The sequence below is a fragment of the Falco peregrinus genome, chromosome 3 (genome assembly GCF_023634155.1).
Source record: "Falco peregrinus isolate bFalPer1 chromosome 3, bFalPer1.pri, whole genome shotgun sequence".
Lineage (NCBI taxonomy): Eukaryota > Metazoa > Chordata > Aves > Falconiformes > Falconidae > Falco > Falco peregrinus.
This window is the reverse complement of record NC_073723.1, coordinates 111,499,437-111,521,666: the sequence shown is the minus strand read 5'-3', so window position 1 is coordinate 111,521,666 and position 22,230 is coordinate 111,499,437. Positions and strand designations below refer to the sequence as shown.

General features: G+C 41.2%; 1 protein-coding gene across 3 annotated transcripts in view; it reads left to right on the top strand.

Moving 5' to 3' along the window:
* The window catches only part of CAPZB (capping actin protein of muscle Z-line subunit beta), a 61,190-nt gene that overhangs the window by 21,896 nt on the left and 17,064 nt on the right, over window positions 1-22,230 (top strand). For all 3 annotated transcript variants that reach the window (XM_055798789.1, XM_027788402.2, XM_055798788.1), the window contains 2 exons: window positions 6,646-6,767; window positions 12,202-12,315. In XM_055798789.1, coding sequence (XP_055654764.1) covers window positions 6,646-6,767; window positions 12,202-12,315 — 236 coding nt within the window. The remainder of the gene's footprint in view (window positions 1-6,645; window positions 6,768-12,201; window positions 12,316-22,230) is intronic.

Genomic DNA, 22,230 nt, shown 5'->3' with positions numbered 1-22,230 from the left:
CTGTTCTTCCTGGACTTGCTGACTTGTGTGATATGCTCTAAGCCACCAGCTGCCAGTTTAGTTTCTAATGCAAGGATTATTGGCTAAAGAAAGGGGCTCTGGCACTCTGAATAAATTTATGGTTGTTGAGAGCCAGTTTTCCATTTGGTGAGTGGCTGTAAGCAGGAGCTTTTCCAACTAGAAAAGATTATGTCTGGATATCTTGATGGTAATTGGAGATAGCAATTAATTTATATAAATTGTTAATGTGATGCTTGGCTTAGAGCTAGCAACCCCACTTAACTTGCAAGAGATTGTAAAAGTGAATTTCACTTCTGGCTTCATATTCACTTACTCTTTCTTTTTAAGCCTAAACTCTGCCTTTTTTTCTTCCAGGCTCTTGCCACAGCGCTGCTGGTGTTAGAGACCCTTAGAATGTCTGTTTAATTATCTTTCTGAAGGAGTATGCGTGTGTATCAGTTGGTGAGCTTGAATCCTAATTAGAAACCTATCTAACATCTTTTAAAGATGGGGGCAGGGGGAAGCGAGCATATAGAAACATCGCTGGAGAGAGTATGCCTCTGCATATCCCTTAATTGTTGCTGGATATCTCCAACACCAGCTGGACTCTTGACAGAAATAGTCAAGGCTTCCCAAGATACTGATACACTGTGATGGCTCATGGGACTTGTGACTGGTAATGAGATACAGAAGCCTTCACCTGCAGGTCACTAGTCAAAGTCTAGGGCACTCTGGCTGTGCCTGCCAGATGGCTAGCTTTTGTTTCTCAGTAAGCCTCAGAACGGTAAACCTAGCAGAAGCCGTTTTATCCACTAAATCGCAGGAAGAATGCCAAGGACTCTGTTTTATGAACAGTAGTCACCTTTTTAAATGCAGTTCCTTGAGCTGAATTGAAAAATTCTGTAATTAATGTCATGTTTCTGCTGTGACATCGCTAATGAGACAAACTTGGATCTGCAATCTTGTTTGTTTGCCTTTTTCCAGAAAAGCTGATTGGTTTTAATTTTGTTTTTGCCATTTCTTGCAGTGTTGGAATTCAGTACAAATACTTGAATAAAGCTGAGCTGTTTCCAATATCAATTACCTTTGGTCTTGAACACAAAAGTCCATTTAAGTGTCATTTAATAAACAAAGCTTGAAGAATGTGTGGCCCTTGGACATCTGACGGATCAAATTAACATTTAGCAATGTGTGGATTTGTGGGAGTGACTTTACTAGTGGTTTTAGGCCCAAGATGAGTGGAGCCAGGCTTCCTTCTTGAGTTTCCACAACATCCGTCAGGCTGTGCCTGTGTTCTGCAGGAACAGGAAACTCTAAGGCTATGGAATGACTCAGAAAAATTATAATAATATTTTATTAGATGCTGGCCCAGAGGGGAAGAATCTGAGCTGAAAGGGCTTTGTGTGCCAAAATGGTTATTTTGCAAGAGAGCCTGGTAACTTGCATGTGCTCTTCTTTGCGATTTCCCCAAGTGATCCGAGCGGTGGTGTTGTCCACTTCTGTAATGATGTAAGCTGTCGTAAAAAAAAAAAAAGAAAATCAGGTCTTAAGAGTTCACATGCAATTTACTCACTTGCCTGTTTTGATGTGGCTTTTAATTAAAAACGCCTCTAGTCACACGTGTGTTCAGATACCTGCACATTATAGATGCAAATTCAAAAGACAGGTGAATCTGAATGCCTTCTGTGCTAATCTTTTGAAGCTCACTTAGTCTTCCTTCTGGTTCTTTAAGGAAAAGGTAGGTTTAATCTTTAATTTTGCTGCATTTGAACATAGTTTTCTAGCGTGTGAGGTTTCTGTGCAGATCAGTACATGCTGACCTCTGAATAAACATGGAAAAAGACCATTCCCAAGGACAGAACCTTGCACCAGTGATTTGCTGTTTCAATTGTAAACATGATTCTTTTCAGTCAAGGCTGTAGAATACAACCACAACCGTAGTGTACTCATGTTGAGTGGCTAGGAAGCCAAAATACTAACTTCTGAATGTGTAAGGTGCAGAATTTGATGCAATTCAACCAGCACGATCAAAGTGAGGGTGGGGAGTGCCTGGAAGATGTGAAGAGCTCAAGTAGAGTTCTTTTTTTGTCTATACTTTTTGGGATGCTTCTTTAATCATATTTAAAAAAAATAATTCAGAAACAATTTAGTTAGCAATAAGTTCCTTTAACCAAAAAGGGAGTCAAGAAGGTATGATTATTAGGTTAGCTACTCCAAAAAGGTACAGTTTCAACTTTGGCACAAGTGATTATTTGTCTTGATAGCAGAGCGGTTGACTTAATTAAAACACTGTCCACATACCTGGCTTGCTGTGATGGAGAATAGTGTTACACGAGACAACAGAATCCTTGTTCAACATGCAGGAGAGTATACTTAACTCACTTTTCATTCAGTTTTTCTTTCCCCTGTACTACACATTCATTGTATCTCTCCCTGGAAAAAAAAAATAATCCCACAAACACAGTGCCCTGTTGCACGGTATGAGCTTCTGAATGCTGCTGCTGTTCAGTTCCAGGCTGAACAGCTGAGTCTGGACCCCCCGAGATTCTTTTTTTTTTCTTTTCTAATTTACATTGAGGGTGGTCTCACTCCATGACTACACATACAACCACCATAATAGATGATTGAGTGCTTATTTGTGGAAACATGTGTGCATTAGGGTCCAGAGTACACTGTGGACCAAATTAAATTAATGATGGCCTTTAGCTAAAGATAGGAGGTTAAGATTGTATTCTACATCTGACCTTCTGCTGCTTAGGGTGGGAAAAATTTCTGTCAAAATAAAGGTGGGAGCCCAGTCTTTGCTTATAAAAAAAAAAAAAAAATCCTCTTGCTGCAATGTTTTCATTGCAGAGCACTTATTTATAGCATCGTGATGAATTGAACAAAATCACTGCTTTGGCATTTCAGTATTAGGCCTGGGGAGTGGGCTAATTCTTGCGTTTCTAAATTTTAAGTCAAAGTTCTTTATATAGTGACTGTTGGAGACTTGCACTCAAGCACCCAAGTGCTTCTTAGCTTTTCAGTCAACACAGAACAAGCGAATAGGAGAAGTTAATAATGCAAACCCAGTGTTTCTGACTGAAACCCCAGAGGATTGGTGGTGGTTCTAAGCAGAGTTGTCTTTGCTGGCATCGGAAGGTTTGTATGTTTTCTCGCTAAAGGTAAACTGAATTCTGCGAAAGTCTGAATCTGCACAAAAGTAAATGTTTTGGGAAGGTTCAATACTTGACATGGAGAAGAATTTAAGGAAAGGTGTATGTGTAGTGTGAAATAATTGCCCAGTGCTTATGTGGCAGCAGCTAGCTTAGCCTGGCACTGGCAAATACCTCATCAGTGCGTGGTCTAAAATGCAAAGCACCTAAATTCAGAAGGAATCGAATAGTCTCATGAACGTGTAGCTGAATTGTTTAAAGCTGCAAATCAAATCACTGCATTTGCCTTGTAGGCAGCTTCCTAGAGTAGAAGAGGAAGACCAATATGCTTAAGTCTTGTAAGTTCATTCTTAGAAAGGAAATATAGCAGCTGTCAAAATGTAATAAATGATAGAGAAATTATTCTTGTGAGGTAACTGTGGCTCACTTTTCCGATAATTAGAATTACATGAGTAGTTCCATCGGCTGGGATATCTGTTCTGTTTATAAACACTGTTGAGACTTTCTAATATTTTCAAAGTAGATGGGTGACTTTTTTATTCTGAAAGAAGGAGAATATATTGCCTGAAGTCCTGTCGAGTGTCCGTACCAAAGAGACAATGGATGCGCAGCACACTGTTACAATGGAGTATTATAATATAGTGTAGCATTATATTCTAGTAAGGATATGACATAATGCATTCACTGTTAGGGCTGTAAGACTAGCCATAGCACTTAGAACTTGGAAAAGTGACCGTGCTCATGAATAACTCTGTTACCAAATCATCCAGAGATAAGCTTAGGTCACCATTACTGTGTGGAAATTAAATAGCTTGCATCTTAAAAACAACGCGTTAAGAGTTTCTTCTAGTCAATAAAAGATTGTGCTCTCTCACTGAGCAGTACAGAAACACCATACTAGGCTTGTGCTATTTTTAAAGGAAAGTTAAATCTAAAAGTTATTTGTGTGGCTTTTTGTAAGGGTTGTAAATTCTGATGGTTGTTAGGAGCTTTTTTGCAGGGGAATTCACTCTGTCTTGAGTTCGGGGTTTCTTTTGGAAGTGCTTTGTATGTATACTTGAGTTTGAAGAATTGTATAGCGAGACCTCTCGTGCTCCCTTCCTGCACGCGTAGCATAGGGCTTTTCCCAAAGAAAAGAAATAGAAACAAGAGTCTGGGAAGAACGCCACTTTTCTCCAAATTGTGTTTCCATCACTATTACTCATGCTAAACGCATGTCAGAGTGAGGAGTCTGTTCCTGGGCGCTTATCTCTCTGCTGATGGGCAGCTGGCCAAATTGCAGCCAAGGAGGAAGAATATATTCAGCTGGTCACTCTTAGGAACAGCATGGAGCACAGCTCTTCGTGATGGGGTGCTTTGGGTCTTGTTGTGTGTGCATCTGAAATTGAAGCAGTCATCTCAGGTTGCTCTCTGCCTGAAGAGTCAGCCTAAAATTAATAGTTAATGGAGAAGCGAAGGAAGAGGCAAAGTGGAACCAGATGGGCTCATGAACACAGATACATCATTGCACTTAACTTGTGCCACGACACTGCTGATTTGTATCAGCTCCGTGGAGTATTAGGGTTGTCTGTTTTCAGAAAAAGTAAAGATTTTCCTAAAAGCTGCTTGCTTCCTGCCCGCTTTTATTTACTCAGTGGATGTGTAATGGTTTTGAGGTTGCTTCAGCCAGGTCTCCCAAGTATCAGACGATGAACTCCTATGAGAAGCGTCTAGCTTTATATAAATACTTAACTGCCCTGCTCTTTCATCTGGGCTCTTCAGTTATCACTCGTTACCACGTTACAGTGTATATAGGCCAAAGTAAAAAACAGATTTATATTTCAGCTTTTACAGCACTGTTGGTAACTTTACTAAGCATTTCTTGATTTTCCTCTTATTTTTTGTGTGTTTACAGGATGATTGTGTGGGTTAGGTGGTGTATCTCTTGCTAGGCACATGTTTCATCCTTTGGTCTTTCTGTTTTTTGGGGGTTTTTTTGTCTTTTGCAGTCACATTGTTTTATATTTCTCCCTCCTTACTTTGACTAACATCCTCTGTATGTTATTGCTTTGTACTCAGAAATGTTTTTGTTTCAGGCAGTTTGATCTCTCATGTCACATCTAGTGCATTAAAATAGTTTGCTATTTTAATTGCTTTGCATTTTTTGCTTATGCTTTTGGGAGCTGCACCCCTAAGTTGGTTTTTCTCCTCTAGGCTTCTTTCCTTTGGAATTATATTCACCAGTTCACTGAATCAGTGACTTGAAGAGAAGAAAGCACACTTCCAAATTTTCTTTATTCCTTCCTCCCTTCCCTTTTTGTTGCTCATGAGTTGTGAATTCATCACTTCATGATTAATTTTACCCTCGATTACCTTTTGTCTTCACGTTCTCAATCAGGTTTTCTTCTCTACAATGTAGAATGAAATGTGGAAGAAATTCCACACTGGTTATTTCTTTTATCTTCTGTATTAGCATGTTGTCACCGTATATTCAAGAACTTACCAATTGTCCCATATCCTGTTGCGTTCCCAACTTTCCATTGGGAAAGGGTGTTTTACTTCCTTGCAACAAAATCTGGAATGCTTTTCCCAAGGGAAACACACAGTACACTAATTGTTCAGTAATAACTCCAGGAATGATTTATTGATAGTCCCTCAGAAGGATTGGGAAGCGTGGCTGCACATGCCCTAGAGTATGTCCAGGGGAGATGGAGTTCCTGGAGGGAGCTGCTGGCCTGGCCGAAGCCTGCAGTATAGGGATACTGCTATCGATAACGGGGCTGCCATCAGCTCCGGAGTAAGAGGCCACAGGATGGAACTTGCTTGATTTGCTTGTGCTTGCATTCACGCTAGTTTCAGGCTGCAAAATGTCACCTCATCTCTTTGCGGTACATCGAAGCCTCTCTGCCGCGTTAAAAGCAGATCTTGTAGTCTTTCTCCCCATGAAGTGCAGGGGTACAGCGGGGGTTATGAGTCCCTGAAAAGCTACCTGTGTAGATGTATTTCATTTTATATGTGCACGCGCACAGACACACGTGTGCTTTTATTAGCCAACATGGTAATGTTTGGCCAGCTGCCTGGAAACTGTTCTAAACTCTACCCAGAGTGGGAGCTTGTGAAAAATACACTCTAGCATATGGATGGCGTATTCTTTTAGCAGCTCCCTTGTTTCTACTCCATCATAAATATTTACCTTTATTCATCAGTCCGCGACAATCAGTTTACTGGCTGTCTTTGGCAAGAAGCTAACATCGAGAAATGTATATATTGAAGTGTACTGGACCACACTAGTGGTTAGGTAATTAAACCTGAAATTATTAGTGGTGGGAGTGTAGCATTGTGTTGTAACTGAAGTGCAGATTGCTTTTTTTTTGTTTTAAAAAAATGGTTTCTGGCTTTGGGACAGACGTGGGTTATTAATAACAAAATCTGTTCTTAGGGATGCCAGTCTCTTTTAACTTTAATGTCTTACCCTCTCTTCCCTTCCTGTTGTTTTTCTCCAAACCATCAGGTCCCAAGCCTCTGTGAAGATCTCCTCTCCTCTGTTGATCAGCCATTGAAGATTGCGCGAGATAAGGTGGTAGGAAAAGACTATCTATTGTGTGACTACAACAGAGATGGAGACTCATATAGGTGAGTTCATATCCAAAGCAAGGAGCTGACTGGTTTACTTTGTAGATGAGAGCTATGTGCAAGTATTGCAGTCCCTTCTCCCTCTTGTTTCTAGCCAAAAAAAGAAATTTAATGATACTAAACTCTTCTCGGCGATGAAATGGGGACTATTTCACATCCTCTTCTCTTTAGTAAGACATGGGGTCCTCCACAGGCTGTGGGTGGGTATCTGCTCCATCGTGGACCTCCATGGGCTAAAGGGGACAGCCTGTTTCTCCACGGGCGCCTGGAGCACCTCCTGCCTGCTGCTGCACCGACCTGGGTGTCTGCAGGGTTGTTTCTCTCACATATTCTCACTTCTCCCTCCAGCTGCAGTTGCCGTTGTGCAGTTTTTTTACCCCCTTCTTAGATATGTTACCCCTGAGCTGCTGCCACTGTCACTGATGGGCTCAGCCTTGGCCAGTGGTGGGTCTGTCTTGGAGCCAGCTGGTGTTGGCTCTGTTGGACGTGGGGGAGGCTTCTAGCAGCTTCCCACAGGAGCCATCCCTTGGTAAAGGGCTGACTAACATATTTATCTTAGACTTTATGTAGCACAGTTATATCTGAGAGAGTTAAAACCAGTCGGATCTCTAGAAGAAATGACTGTGATGGCCTTGATACGAAAGTAAACCATCTATTGTTGCAGGGTTGTAAAATCTTTGGGATGGATAACAACAGAAAAGAGATGATGCAAGCAGTCAGTTTAAACAAATTCATCTTTTGCTTGCGCAAAACAGGGTGGACTTGCCAGCTGGGAAAGTCGATTTCACTCCCATTTTGCAAGGGATGGAGCCTGACTTTGGACATGCAATGTTGTTAGTTTTATGTGAAAATCTTGGCCCAAGTTTTTAGAAGAGAAGCAATCGCTCTCTACTGAAATAGCTAATTTATTCTGAGGACTTTAGACAAAACCACTGAAAATACTTACACAATATAAGCTATATGTAATTAATTTGTAATGAATTTTGAAGTAGAAGGGACTGTAGTACTGGAATGGTACAATCTTTTCAGTATTTTGGCTGAGAGTTTGAACGCAGTCTCTCTTAATGTTCTTATTGTATACCTTGCCATTAGGATGATTACAGTTGAGTGACTCTAATTGTTCAAGTATTTGAGTGAATTTTTTAATATTTTTTTTTTTTACTCACCCTCTTTTCTGCATTGACTGACTTTTCTTAATGGCTCTAGTGACAGTGTCATAGTTCCAAATATTTCATTAACAATCACAAAGCTTATAGTCCAGAAAACTTTGTGAATATTGTATCACTTACCTTTTATTCTTTACCCTTAATGAACAGTGCTTGGCTGTGAACTAATGACCACCATTCATCTTATGTCCTGAGCTAACAGCTTGGCCATTCTGCTGCTTCTGGTTATGATTCTAAGGGTTACGTTCTGGCTCTCCTTGCAGCTTCAGTGTAATAGTTTACGTTTTTAGGGCTAACATTGGAACTGATCTACCGTAATAATCTAGTTTTGCTTTGGGTATATTTGTAGTAGTGTTTTACATTCATCTGCCCACAATGGTTCAAGAATTTTAGTTCAAAGTGGAATTCCAGAAAATATTTTAACAATATTTTTTTTATTTTTGGCTCAGAGGCCATCATTGCAGAAGCAGGTAAACTTATAAAAGATTCTAGATTAATTGGATTCAATTGCTTTGAGTTGCAGGAAATGTACTTCTCTAAACTGAAAGCATATCTGTCTGCAAGTGATTTACACAGGGAACATGCTGAGATTCATTTTTGTCCTAGGAATAGGAGGAGGAGAATGATAACGTGTGCAGTTTGGCAGTGCATCTGGATCGTGGCTGAGTGTAAATCTTAATGAGTTTTTTTTACAAAAATAACCTATTGCAGTGGGCCAAGAAGAAAGAAGGTCTCTAAGGTGAAGTGTTCACTCATGTTCTAGTCTAACGTTGAAAGTTTGTTCAACCTTCTACAAAAGTCTGGTGCTTTTTAAAAGCCTTTGTGCATTAAGCTTGTAGGTTCAAGCTGTTCAGATCTGCGTTAGCAGCTATGTGGATTTAATCAGTTCTAAATTAGTAGCTAGAATAGCATTTTATAGCTACTGCCCTCCACAAGATGTACTCGTGCAGCTGTATCCTGTCTGGCAGATGCAACAGAAGGGATTAGATCCTGTATTTCTTGTGGGTCATTCAAGAGATGCTTTCTCACTGAAGTTGTGATGTGTTCCTTGCAGTCCCCTTGGATCCTATTTAGGCTGTTGACAGGAGCATCTATCACCAGAGACACAGGAAACTTGAAAAGGCACTTGTTAAACAGTATTGTGACATGCTGAAATAACTTAAAACACTTGCACCCTCCTCAGCCCCTGCGTGTTTAATTAGTGCATGTGGCAGCCCTTTCTTTAAGGTTGTTTTCATGCTTGCCTCTGAAATTTGCTCAATCTCCTTCTGAGACGATATTTAAGTAGTTAAGAAGCAGGAGGACTTAGGTTTTTTAAATCACTTGGAAATGTTCAGGACTTAGTAATGGAGTTTCAGAAGAGCGATTTCATTTGTTCATAAAGAATAGGCATAATATATTAATTGCTGCATTAAAGAATGCTGTTCTTTAAGGCTTTTGATTTGGATATTCTGGATTGAAGTGATTCTTCCTTCTGGAATTGATTGGTCTCAGCTCTGTTTTGTGAAGTAAATTCTTTCCTTCATCACAGAGCAAAAGCCTTTGAAAACCAAGCCATGCTAACGTGTGCATGTGTTAATCCCATTCTGTGCCTGCGTTCAGACACTGTTATTCATACCTCATAAAATCTGAAGTTGTTACTGGAAAGTGGCTCTTACACTAATTTAATCAATTAGGCCAAAATCTAGGAGGAGTTTACTGTGCTTTTAAAAGCTTTTGATATTTCCACAAAGATTTTTCAGAACCGCATGCTCAATTAGAAGTCTCAAGAAATACTGTTCCCTGCCTGCAACATGCTACATCCCTAATTACTGCACACTTCAAACTAAACACCAGGCTTTTTCTTATTGGAGAGGTTGCTAATTGCATTTCTTTTAATACTAATCCAAGGATTTCAAAGCATTCTGTGGACAACCGAGCCTCATGCTACTTTGGCAGGGAAGGTAGAGCTAGGCAGTCAGACATTCTTACTGGGAATCAAGTTTTATAGGATTTTTTTGAATGACTTTACAGTTTGACTGGGAATTAGCTTTGAGAAAAAGCTGCTGCAGGATGTTTGGCCATTCAGGTGATAACTCCAGCAGTTTCATGGGGCAGCACCCTGAGAAATGAATATCCTAATGCTTAGCCCATCACAGTTTACTCCTTCCTTGTATTTAGACAGACTTGATACTCTCTGTGTTGCGTATGGATCAGACCAGAAGGTAGATTTTTGGAGTCTCTCTCTTGGATCTTCATAAATTTATTATTTTTGTTTTCTTCATATTGTAACAGTGCTGCTTGTGGGAGCAGCCTTTCATGCACATAGTTTCACAGGCACTTCTGCGAGTGGTCCTGTAATAATGAAGGTTTGTGGAGGATGTCAAACAGCCATGGAATCCACATTGTGAAGGCAGAGCTTTTATTAATTTTTTTTTAATATGACTTCAAGGTCCTGACTTTGTCCATACATTTCCACGCTAAGTGTGTTTGATCACTCTATTAAATGGAATCCTTATGGGGAATTTGGTGCCAACAACACTGAAACCTGTTAGCTGAAACAAAAAACATTCTCTTTTAGGGAAATTAGAGGTCTGACTTTTGAAATTTAACCGCTTGTCCATCTGTCTTTCTTCAGATAGCCCCCATTTAAGTTTTTTAAATGGGTTGTGAGTACTCTTCCACAAAAAGAAAAATATGGGGTTGTGTTAATGAGGGTTTTGGTTGTGTGTTGTTTTTTTTTTTTTTTTTTTTTAGGTGAAGTTGCTTCTGGCTCTGACTGTAACGGGTTGAAAATGCCACAGTCCCTTAGCTAGAAGAATCTATGTTAGTAGGCTTCCCTTAAATCCCGTCCCTGCAGCCTGCAGAAGACATGTAAGGTTTAGAGTATCTTCACTGTGGCTTCGGTATGAGTTCCCTGCTTGCCAGTTTCCTAATCCCTGATGGAGAAGCATAGTGTTCTGAATTTACAGAAAACAGAATGTTTTTTGAATCAGCCTTTTAAAATTTAGGGAAAGAAAAAGCAAGTGCATCCTAACGGACGCTGCTGATCAGGTAGCAGCGTATGCACTGCTTGGCATACGAGCCCTGGCTTTGCTTTTGCAGACTTCATGGTAGCAAGGTCAGTGCTGTGACTGCCATAGCTTCTTTGGTGTCGTTTGGTTTTATGTGTACTGCCTGATGGGTGTAGGTGTGCCATTTGGGAATCCCGCAGGAAGAACTGGCGGTGATTTTTGTGTATCTTCCAGATTTCAGAGAGCTGTTAGGTAAAGGAGCACTCCTGTAGCTGTTGACTCTTCAAAGTTTTAAAGTGAGAACCACCACCTGAAAAACATCGCTCCGGTGGAACGTGACATAATGATTTAGCTTTTCCTGGTGTCTCACCTTTTGAATCAGATGTGGTAGGGAGGAGTGAAGGGTTGTGAAAGCCAGAGCAAAGCAGAGCCTGTTCTTTGTGCTTTGTACTGAACAGATGTCAAAACTAGATGCCTTTGAGAAACAAATAACAAATGGCTGCTGAGGAAAAAGCCCTTACGTATGGACTGCATTAAGATCTAGTACTAGTAGGCTGGAACATTTTGAGAAGGGAGCAGGTAAAGGGTAGAGGTACCTTTCTTTAAACTAGCAGTGATATATGTAGGTTGGTTATTCCAAGGGGAAATGAAAAGGAGAATGCAGGTTTACAGAATGGGAATTATAAAAGTCCCAAGCAGATGGGCAAAGGGGTCCATTAATCTTTTAATACCAAATCTTTCATTAAGAGCACAAAATCTCTTCCACACCTGCAGAAACTATAGTAAAACCTACAGCTTTACAAACCCTGTTAAATCCTTCAAACTGTTCAAGCGTTTTCCTAATGTTATGCTAAAAGTAGAGTTTATTTCAAAGCAAAATAGTGGAGTAGAATTTGGACCTTAATTGTAGACAGCAGTGTTTGGCTCAAATACTGTCACGTCCCAAATAAACTACACAATCTATTTGTGTTTGCATGAAAATAATTTAAAATATCTAATGTGCTGAGACCTCCTTTTTGAATATTTAAGAAGGATATAGTAGAAACCTGAAGATGGTAAGTGTTCCCCGGGTACACGAAATTTTGAGGAGTCAGTGTCCCCTTTTTGTCAGCGTTTGAAATGGCTGTTGAGGGTGAAATGCTTACAGGTTGCTCTCGTTGCCTTTTGGTTTTCTGGAAGTTTGGCATCTGCGGATCAGGTCAGACCCAGCGATCTCAAACCTTTCAGTTTGTCTCGGTTGTCTAACCGCCTCTGTTTTTCTTGTCTCTTTGGCAGATCACCATGGAGTAACAAATACGATCCTCCCCTGGAAGACGGTGCCATGCCATCTGCTCGCCTGCGCAAGCTGGAGGTGGAAGCCAACAATGCCTTTGACCAGTACAGAGACTTGTATGTCAGTTCTACTGTACAGAGCCCTCTGCTTTCTTTGTTTCCTTCAGCAGGCGTGCAGTACACACAATGAGTCTAAAATGTGGTCGCTAGCTGCCTCTGAGAGTGGCATACCGAGGAAATATGGGTGGGCAGCTGCTGATCTGCTGTTGGGAAGCGTATCTGCTGTGATTTCACAATATGAAAACATGATCAAATTTGTCAGCTGATGCTGAGGTGCTTTCCTGCCTCCCTCCCCCCTTTAACAGATTAATGGTGTCTTTGTCCTGAAATGACCTGTGTTCTCTTTGATCTTGACTAAGTTCAGTCTTAAACCATCTGCTTTTTCCATTCCCTCAAGCCTGTAGTCTCTCAGAATATCTCTGTGTGTGTATGTACATATATATCTATATCTATATATCTATCTCAGCAACTTTCACATCTTCCAGTAAAACAGCAGGCACTAGTATACCAAAACGCAGCAGCTATATGGGGATTAATGTACTTCTGCTGCAAGGGCCATGCTTTGACGGTCGTTTTAGGCCCTGTCTTGTTAAAGAGGTGTAAAGCAAAGGAATTAATAGAGCATGTGTCAGATAAACGTAGATTAGGCAGTGCCTTTTTTAAAGCAGCAACAGGAAACTGTCTGGGTGACTTGGCAGTTGAACAATTTTTCTAAAAGGTGGGACTGCCCTGATCTTGTATTGCAATTGCGTCCAAGGGCTTGAGATGTGATGGGATTTAGCTGTTGTCTTTATAGGTTGTGGTGTCCTAAGCAGTGATGGGATGGAAATAGTAATGCTAAATGTAAAAATCAAGCGTGGGTTGCAAAAAAAAAAAAAGGAATGTACTGCTTTCTTCAGTAACGGGATGCTCTCTTACTGGAGGTGCCTAGTGGCCATGAAGAAGGTGAAGAAACTTGCTTCTTCACATTGCTCAAAAATGGAGATAAAACACATCCTTAGAGGTAGTTCACTGTGCGTCACTGTACTACTACAATGCTAACAAAAGCAGGTTAAAAGGTACTTTTCTTGCTTGATTTTCTACTTATTTTAAGATGTGGGTTGATGTAAATGTAGCCTGTCCGAAGGTGTAATCATCACATTTTTGTTACAGGTATCAGATTTTTACTCATTTTCATGTACTATTTTCATAGATACAGAGCTTGTCTTGTAAGGAGCGGTTGGTATCTGAACTTACTGGAAGAAAGGAACTTTGCATTTGCAGCAAAGAGGTTTGCAGTTACTCCCCAGGTGCAGAACAGACTGGGACCAATAGGATTTGTAATACACTCAGATGAAAATGAGTAGGTTTATGCAACCAAGGTTGTCTTTTAAAATCCGTTTCTGATCAAGTGACCATGAACTCATGGCTGGGTACAATAACTTCTTTAAAAAGGTTTTGTTGGCTGGAAGAAAAGCACGGTGCAGATTACTCAGACTTGGGTGAATCTGCTGAACCCTGTTCAGCGTGTGGTACAACAGTAGTCTTAATATATTGTATGGAAGTAAAAGGCGAGATTGTATAAAATTTCATCTTTCAGTTTGTCAGTCCAAGTTTTATAGGCGATACATTGTTAGAGGGGATACGGGAGGGGTTTCTCACAAAGACTTCATTCTCATGTCATCAGCCAGAAATGACAGAGGCATTATGAGTCGCAGTGTAGTCAGACTAGATAAGCGCATCTGTCAGCACAGTATGCTTTGATGCATGTTATGATCTCAGAAATGTGTCAGAAAAAAGAGAAGGGTGGCTTACGTTTTGCTGAGCAGTGTAAAAAAAATTGTGGCATTTTTGGAAAGAATTTGCAAAGTTAGAGAAACTTAACCAGACCATTTGAAAGGTTCCTCATGCTTGTAATTGGAAATGATTTGTATTTTACCTACAACAGAGGATTGGATAGAAACATGCTTTTGTTCTAGTAGATGGACTCTGCAGTTTCCTTAATAAGACAATTGGGTTTTGTATTTTGACATCAGAAGCTTAATTTTTACTTGGAGATTGGAGCCGTGGGGGGAAATGAGGTGGGGGTAACAAGCATCAGCTTTTCACGCTGCTGCTTGCTGGTCTTGCCAACAGATCAGGTTGGGAATGGCTGTAACAATTACCCGCGTAGCAGCTGCTGAGGCCATGTGGGAGTCTGAAGTGTGGGGAAGGTTGTAGTGGGAACAAGATGGCAATTGCAATGATGTAATTTCCATGGTCTGCTGGAGCTGGAAACTAATACTGTGTACCCACTGTAAAGCCAGAAGTAGGACCGAGCCATGTGATGGCAATTAAAGGTGTCAGTGGCCTTCTGGTTTGGCAGTTTGCAGCGCTGGGAAAGGAGTGCATGATGCATCGGTTCCAGGACAAAGTTATCAGTGGTGTTTCAAATCCCAGAGGCAGTGGCAACAGAGTTTTTCCAGCGTTGTGAAATATTTCAGGCTCATTTGAAAGCATTGTTGTATTAATCAAAAAAGTAGTGTGCTGGCATCTTCAGTGCTGTATCTTTTGTGGAAATTAGGGTTTCTGTTATATGGGAAGATTTATGACAGGTCCACCTTCCAGTAACGGTGTTCCTTTCGTAGGCAGTGGCCAAAAAACTTTTTTGAATTGACCTGCAGAGACTTCTGTTGTCTCTGTTCACTCTGATGGGTTCATCTGTCCAAACAGCCCGTTCTTGGGTGACACCAAGCTAATTGATACTTCACATTACAAACTCTTTTTCTTAAAAAATTGCAAATTTAAGCACAGTGGCTGTTGCACTGTTAGGCTTTCAGCTTGCGTTGCAGAAATGCAGGTTATGAAAGGGGATGAAAATGGTGTGGAGAGAGAAACCTCAGATCTGACACAACAGGTTCTCATACAGCGGTCCCTTAAGCGGCTGTTCTGTCCCTCTCGAGAATGTTTTTGAACTGCACCTCTTAACCACAGCTATGCTGTGTTTTATGGTAGAGAGGTAACAGTTAATACAAAAATAATCTTATGTAAGCAGTCATTCACAGAGAACACCGGGCCCCAGTGTGCTTGAATTTCCTGGGCTGTTAGACATTTTAGGCCTATAATGAGGGTTTCTGCTAGCTTTTTCAAAGCAGTTTGTGGCTTTGTTTCCAGCCATGCTGGGCTAAACTGCTGGATCTTGTGCTCGCAGTCATCTGGCCGGTGTGGACTGCCCATCGCAGAAAGATGTTGTGTTATCTTAATACCTTGCAAACGCCGATCTCTGAGGTGTTGCTCTGCACAGTGCTCGCTTCATTCCCCAGTTTTGAAATACATCTTATACTGGTCGTTCTGGTGGGGTGTGGAAGAGGAAGACGTCTCCTTCCTATAGAAAAAGAAGTGCTTGTGAGAATATGTGCTATTCCCACTCTGCTCTCAGCATATGGTCCCAGCTTCCTCTGGATTATCTCCCGTTTTACCTTTATGCACAGTAAGGTGATAATACCTCGCAGGGTTCATCTTGGGTGTCTCCCAGGACTTCAGATAGTTTCAGTTTTTCCTTGTGGCAGTCCCATTTGGCCCACATACCGTTCCTTTTTAGATTTCTGTTTTAATCAGGTGTGGTAAGTATCCACCTACGTTTAGTGACTCATTGGCACGTATTTGCTGTTTCCCAAGGGGTTGGCACCTGCTATCGTGGGTGTTTTGATAGCAGCAGCCTGTTACGCATTTGTTAACAATTTGCGTGAAATAATCCATTTGGATTTCCTCACTGGTGACTAGTTTTGTCCCAAAAAGCTTATTGGCCAGCACACTGAATGACCATAGCGTGCAAACAAGCTTGGAGGAGTCTTGTAATATTGCATGGAGTTGTTTCAAATTGTGAAAGCTCGAGAAGAACAACTTTGTTGGATCCTCAGTGCCTCTTACACCAGTGCTGAGTTGTTCCCTGCCAGTGTCTGTTTTAATGCACGCTACCTTTAAGTATCTTCAGAGTTGCCCACCTTTTATTTCTGGAGGCATGTTCACATCTTTTTGGGTTAAAGAGGAATTGTACTAGGTTTTAAGTCCCTGTCTGTTATCTAAGTTAAACAACAAGCATATTTCTTGGTTATCTGTTTTACCAAAATGCATGTCACTTTCCCAAAAAACAACTGTTTCATTTTGATCTCCTGCTGCCAGGTTTAACTCAGACACGGCCTGAAGCTAATGCCGTGGTATGTTTTTGTTCAGTAGGTTATTATTCCCAGATGGAAGTCTAATATCTTACACCATTCAGTTAGAGCCTTGGCTCTCCGCTTCCAATATTGTGAAGATAATTTCTTCAAACACATGGTTGTAATGTATTGCCCTTTGCTTGACGTGTGTGTGCGATTGATTGAAATCAAAGCATAATGAGGAGCAGGGCATCTGGTTAAATCTATCTATTTTAGATGCTGTGTTCTGTTGTTTTGCGTTGGAGATAATCAGTGCTTTAATTAAGTAATCTAATTGCGCTTTGTTGTCTGGAAGAAATAATTTCTGAAGTGATTAAATAGACCTCCCTGGGGAAGGATGCTGCTGATCTGAATATTTCTACAAACAAGATGAGTTTTGGCAACTTTGGACTGGTTTAGTAAGCTGACATACATTTAGAAAGCTATTTCTTACTTCTTTGTTTCTTGGGTTAAGTTGGATTTAATGGTGCTTTTGATTTTTAACAACCTTTAAAAGAAAAGGAAAGAAAAAAATGCTCATCTTAATCATTCTGCTCCTGAAAATGTTTCTACTGATTAAGGTTTTGAGTTCCCTCAACAGTGTGAGCAATGAAGCCTTTTGAACTTCTGCTTCTATCTGTGTTTTGATGTTGATCCATTTTCAATTTATTATGTTAGTGCTCTGGACAAGGAATTTGGTAGGAGCGGAAGGAGGTCTGGGAGAGGATTGACCTCTAAAATGTCTTTGTTGTGTGTAATCCTTTTATTATTGAATTTTGTTTTGGAATCCGGTCCAGAATGGAGTTAGTCACTCAAATGTTTGATGGTGTTAGCAGTGCTGAGGATGGCACCCCTGCCAGCCAAGCGTATGTCATGCTCTTTGCGGTATAGAAAGTACCAAACCTGAACGTCTGTCACCTTTCTGTTTTCAGCTCGAAGATGAAAGGCTACAGTGGCTGCCTGTACGTGTGGCCCTTCAGGAATGCGCAGATTTGGGAGCCTTTTGCTAGAGAGCTTGAAGGTGCTGCTGGTCAGGGGCAGCAGCAGAGTCCCAGTGACAGGCAAGCTTACCCGTCAGTTTTTAGAGTGCTCAGGGCTGACTTTTTATTAATTTTTTTTGTTGTTATTAGTGTGTTTAATCTCATTGAAGAGCTTGATTTACTGAACTCGCGGGTTGTCTTGTTTTGACCCTGTGGCTTGTTGGCATTGAACTCTGCACCATCATCTCTGCTATCGAGTATGCTCAGATGTCCTGTAAGCTGCTGGATAGCTTTCCCCTTGATAGCTGTTCTTACCGGTTTTCTTAATTTATTTTGGATTCTGTGCATGAACCACCTCCGATACTGGCCTTTTGCCCGCTTGGCTTGATAAGAAAAAATGGCAACCCTCTATTAGGGCTGACCTTAGACTTTAATCCTTTCAGAGTGCTGCTGTAGATTGTCATCTCATTTCTCCTCCCCTGCCTTTGTATGTTCGTTTACCTGGTCTGATAGACCACACGATCCTCTCGGCGGAGTTCATTCCTCTCCGATTTTGAACTTCTCACAAGGTTTGAAGCAACTGCTCTATTTATCTGCCTGACCGAATTTGATTTATATTGTGCGGGGAACAGCGCCGATTCCACCAAGTAAATAAAAGGAGAGCACCAGATGTAAGAGGCATAATGAGGGTTTTTGGTTTTAGCACAGCCTGCCGCTGCTCGTGCCTGTAGGTGTGCACGGGGGAGCAGGCGCTGAGCTTCGATTCCTGTAGCCTGCAGTGCCACTTTCAACTCACAAAGTGATTAGGCAGCTGTGAGCTCTTTATATAAAGCATTCTGTCTATGTTTAGATGTAAACCTAGTTTGCCTAAACTCAGAACCCATGGAAAGCTTTGAAGTGACTTTATTGCCATTAGCTCACTGTTCCTCATTAATGGTTACTAGCCCTTTGTGATGGCTTTCTCTTGGGCATGATGGTTACTGTGGTTTTCGCAGCAAGGGCCCTGCAGATTGAATCCAGATGCATTTGTTATGCATCGTAGCACTAAGGAAACCTGACTTTCCATCTCACTGCTGGCGAGGGTTTTGCACAATAGGGTGTGACATCAGGATTATGTCATCTGTGAGATTCTTGCCTCCGGGTTAGACTGATAAGTACAAGATGAAGTCTCATAAGACAGACCTAAACTGCCAAGATGCTCGCTGCTTTAATGTTCGTGTGCTTTTAAAATTACAACCATGATGTTTTCCCAAGGAAATTGTTTAGATGTAAGAGTAAACAGAGCAGCGTTGGGAGTCCCCATGGGCAGCTCAAAACTCAAACCAGAATCAATATTGAAGTTGCTGATATATAATACACAGATTAGAGCAAACTTAGAGGGGAAAAAATTAAGCATACTGTCATGCTGTGAAAACTACATTAGTTGCTTTTCATCTGATTTTTGTTTTCTTCTTTGGGTGCTTCATTTTGGAGCAGTTCTGTACGGACTACATTCTTATCTTCTGAATCTGAGATATTTGGCGGAGGAGGAGTTTTTCCCTTGGGTTCCCACGGTTCTCTGTGATTACATAAAAGTGAACGCTGGAGAGGGAAAGCTTGTATTAGGAGGTCAGCACTGATGATGCAGCACTGTCCTCAAACACCGCTCTCTGAAGGCTTGCAATCCCTAGTAAGAAATTACTTACATGCTTTCAAAAATGGATTGAGACTAGATTTTAAAGTGTTGGTTTATTGTAATCTGAAATTTTCAGACTGAGTATCTCTTAATAGTAGTACATGGCTGTGCTTGCACTTACAGAGATTTTTACCTTTTGCCCTCACAAATCTGTGGTGTTTTAATGGTGGAAAATTGAAGACAGAGTTACTTAATAGCCATCTTGTAGCATGTCAGATATTGCCTGTTCAAAGAAGTACATCATGTGAAATCTGTAGTCTGCACAGACTTTGGCAAACCGGATACATGACACGGAAGACTTCTGTTGCTGTCTTCTCCCCTCCTACCCATATTTGAATTATAGCTGGCAGAACCTAAAATGTGTCAGACTGTCGGTGGCTGAAGCAGTGGGCTGTCTCTGCAGAGCACGCTGGTCCAGCGGATGGGTACGGGTGAAAGATTTGTAAGCAGTCGGCGCTTCCTGGTAGTTAATGAACCGGTTACAGGTTTGGACATGTTACAAAGTGACCCATTGTCTTGCTTATTAGGTGGCTAATGGAACTGTTTCCAGGTGACTTCTCAAAGGGGATTTAGTCATTAGTTTCCATCTGCCAAGAGCAATCGGATGGTAAGGAAAATGTGAGCAATACATGTTTTCTGGTGGTTTTATTTATTTATTTTAAAAGAAGTACTAGAAGGCACAAAATGGGAGGCTCTGGGAGGTTTTTTTAGCCTTCAGGATCCCATTGTTTGGATACTGTTTTCGTTCCTTACGGAGTTCTTGCACTTCACAGCTCTGCTTCGCAGTTTGAGTCATCCCACCATGGTCCAGATGTGTGCTTTTAAGTACAACTGGCATTGAAGTTACACATACCTAACTAGATTGGTATGTTTGCTCGAGGGATTTTTGCACCTGTGTATGCTGGAAAGAATTTCTGTAAAATACCTGTACAGAGTCCACAAGCATACTTTGGGCTGAATTCATAAACTGCGGTGAAAAACAGCTGGTCTGTATACACAAACATTTTAACTTCTTCATTTTAAGTATTTAGCTAACATTGTGAAAGTGTTACATGGTTGCCCTCCTGGGACCAAAGAAGGAGGGAGAGAGGAGTTGTAAATCATCTGTACTTAGGCCAGTGGGAGAAGTGTTATATCCTGGTTAGTTCCTGGTACCAACCTGCCCTTTTTATTAGAGAGCAGGCTTGTGAGCCTCGTTACTAGAAAGCTGGATGGAGGATGCAGGCAACAAAATTTGGTGACACTTCAGATCTCTTGGTGTTGCCCTGAAGGCTTCCCCCCCCCTTCACTGTAGCTATAGATTGCAGGTGATTGGAATGAACACCTTAGCAAGGTTTTGGGGTTGGCAGAGGGTGGGGTGCTGAACTTGCCACTTCCTTCATATTTCTGTTGCTGTTTATGTGCTGGTCTGAGGTGATGGGGTGCAATCACAGGGGAAGGACTCGGTGAAAATTGTGCCAAAGTCATTTGCCGTTACAGCCATCTGTTTTAATAATGGTTGAAATGCCTGTTTCCTCACCTGGTATTTTAGGTAATGTTTTGGGGTTGCTGTTAGACACTGGCTTCTCAGACTGTGACTTTTAAGTCATTGTCACTCTTGTAAAAACATTTGTAGCTGAATGCTCGATATTTTCCTTTGGGGGTAGGTTTTTTAGATGACATGTTTCTTGGAAGTCTGTTGATCTAAATAGATGGAGACATTTCTCTTCCTGTGCTGAACTTCTGTAGCTGGAAGAAATGGCTATGAAACCTGGGAGGGGGAAGAAAATATATTTTGCTGCTTTAAATGAGCCAGCTCAAAATACTGTGCAACTCTTTTGAAGGTTTGCATAGCCAGTCTGGGGGTTCCAGGTACTGGTGCTTTGGCACAAGGGTTTTGTGGCTTAGTGCTGCAAGAGCCATAAGCCAGAGACACTGGGTGGGTTTTTGTTTCTGGCTCTCGGTTACTTACTGGAAAATACGCAAGTGTTTTTATGGATGAGTGATTTGGTTCTGAAGTGTAATTGAAAGTCATGGTTTGTTTGTGTTGCAGTGCGGTGGAAACTCATTTTCTCCGTCTAGGGTCCAGCATTCATTTGCAAGGCTTGTAAGAAGTAGAATGCTATCAGGAAAGTTACTGGTCCTTTTCTGATCTGTCCTTTAGTGGTAAACCAAAGTGATTAATCTGTCCTTCTTTCTTGAGGTCTATGCTGGAAGCTGGGGGATTTCCTCCCCGATCACATCCCTCTTGAAGTTATGGCTTTGTTCTGGCCACAGTGTCTCTATTTCATGGATACAGCTCGAGTTCCTTAAACAAGTTTCCATCCTGCGTCTCCACCCGCTTAGACTTCAAACACTTCATAAAGCTTTGGATCACTTTTAGCTTAAATATTTTCTTTTATTCTTACATTTGTAAAGTAGGTCAGCCTTAAGTGTGACATTTTTTGTATAAAACAGCTTTTTCCAGGAGTTCTGTGGTTGATGAGTAACGGATATAAAACTTAAGTGTTTGATCATGACATTAAAACTGTAATTGATTTTGAGTGAAATGCTATTCTGAATTTTGTAAAGAGAATTAATGATTATGTTGGGCCCTACACCTTTTAGTCACCCTCCTGGTTAACTTTATAAAAAGATTTTACCAGAGATGTAAGAACACTGGCTGTCCTCAGAGAGGACAGGGGTATCGTTTGGACTAGATGGTCTTTCAAGGTCCCTTCCAACCCAAACTCTTCTGTGCTGCTGTGATACCATTTGGCAGCATTTTGGTTGTTAATAAAGGGACATGACAACCATATGACTGTTTTTTTCATTTTTCGATAAGAAACTTGTCTGTAGGTAAACCCCGGAGTGCATCCTGGAGAGATGCGTGTCCCTGAGCAGAAGAGGAGAGATGGTTTTGCTTTGAATTGCTGACCTTTGAAAATGGTTTATCCTTGGGGATGTTTCTGCGGTACCCCGGAAGGAATCAGACTTTTCCTCCCGCTTCAGACCTCTTGTGCATGTCAGAAGCATCTGCAGATTTCTTTGTACAGGGCCTTGGGTGCTGTGGGAGAGGACTCAAGCTTCTAAAGAAGATGGATTGCCTTGTATGAGCGCTTCTGCATGGGAGGATAACGTAGCATGAGCAGGGGTATCCAGAACAGCCGGTCCAAGAAAATTGTTTGACCCAGGAGCTGTGTTG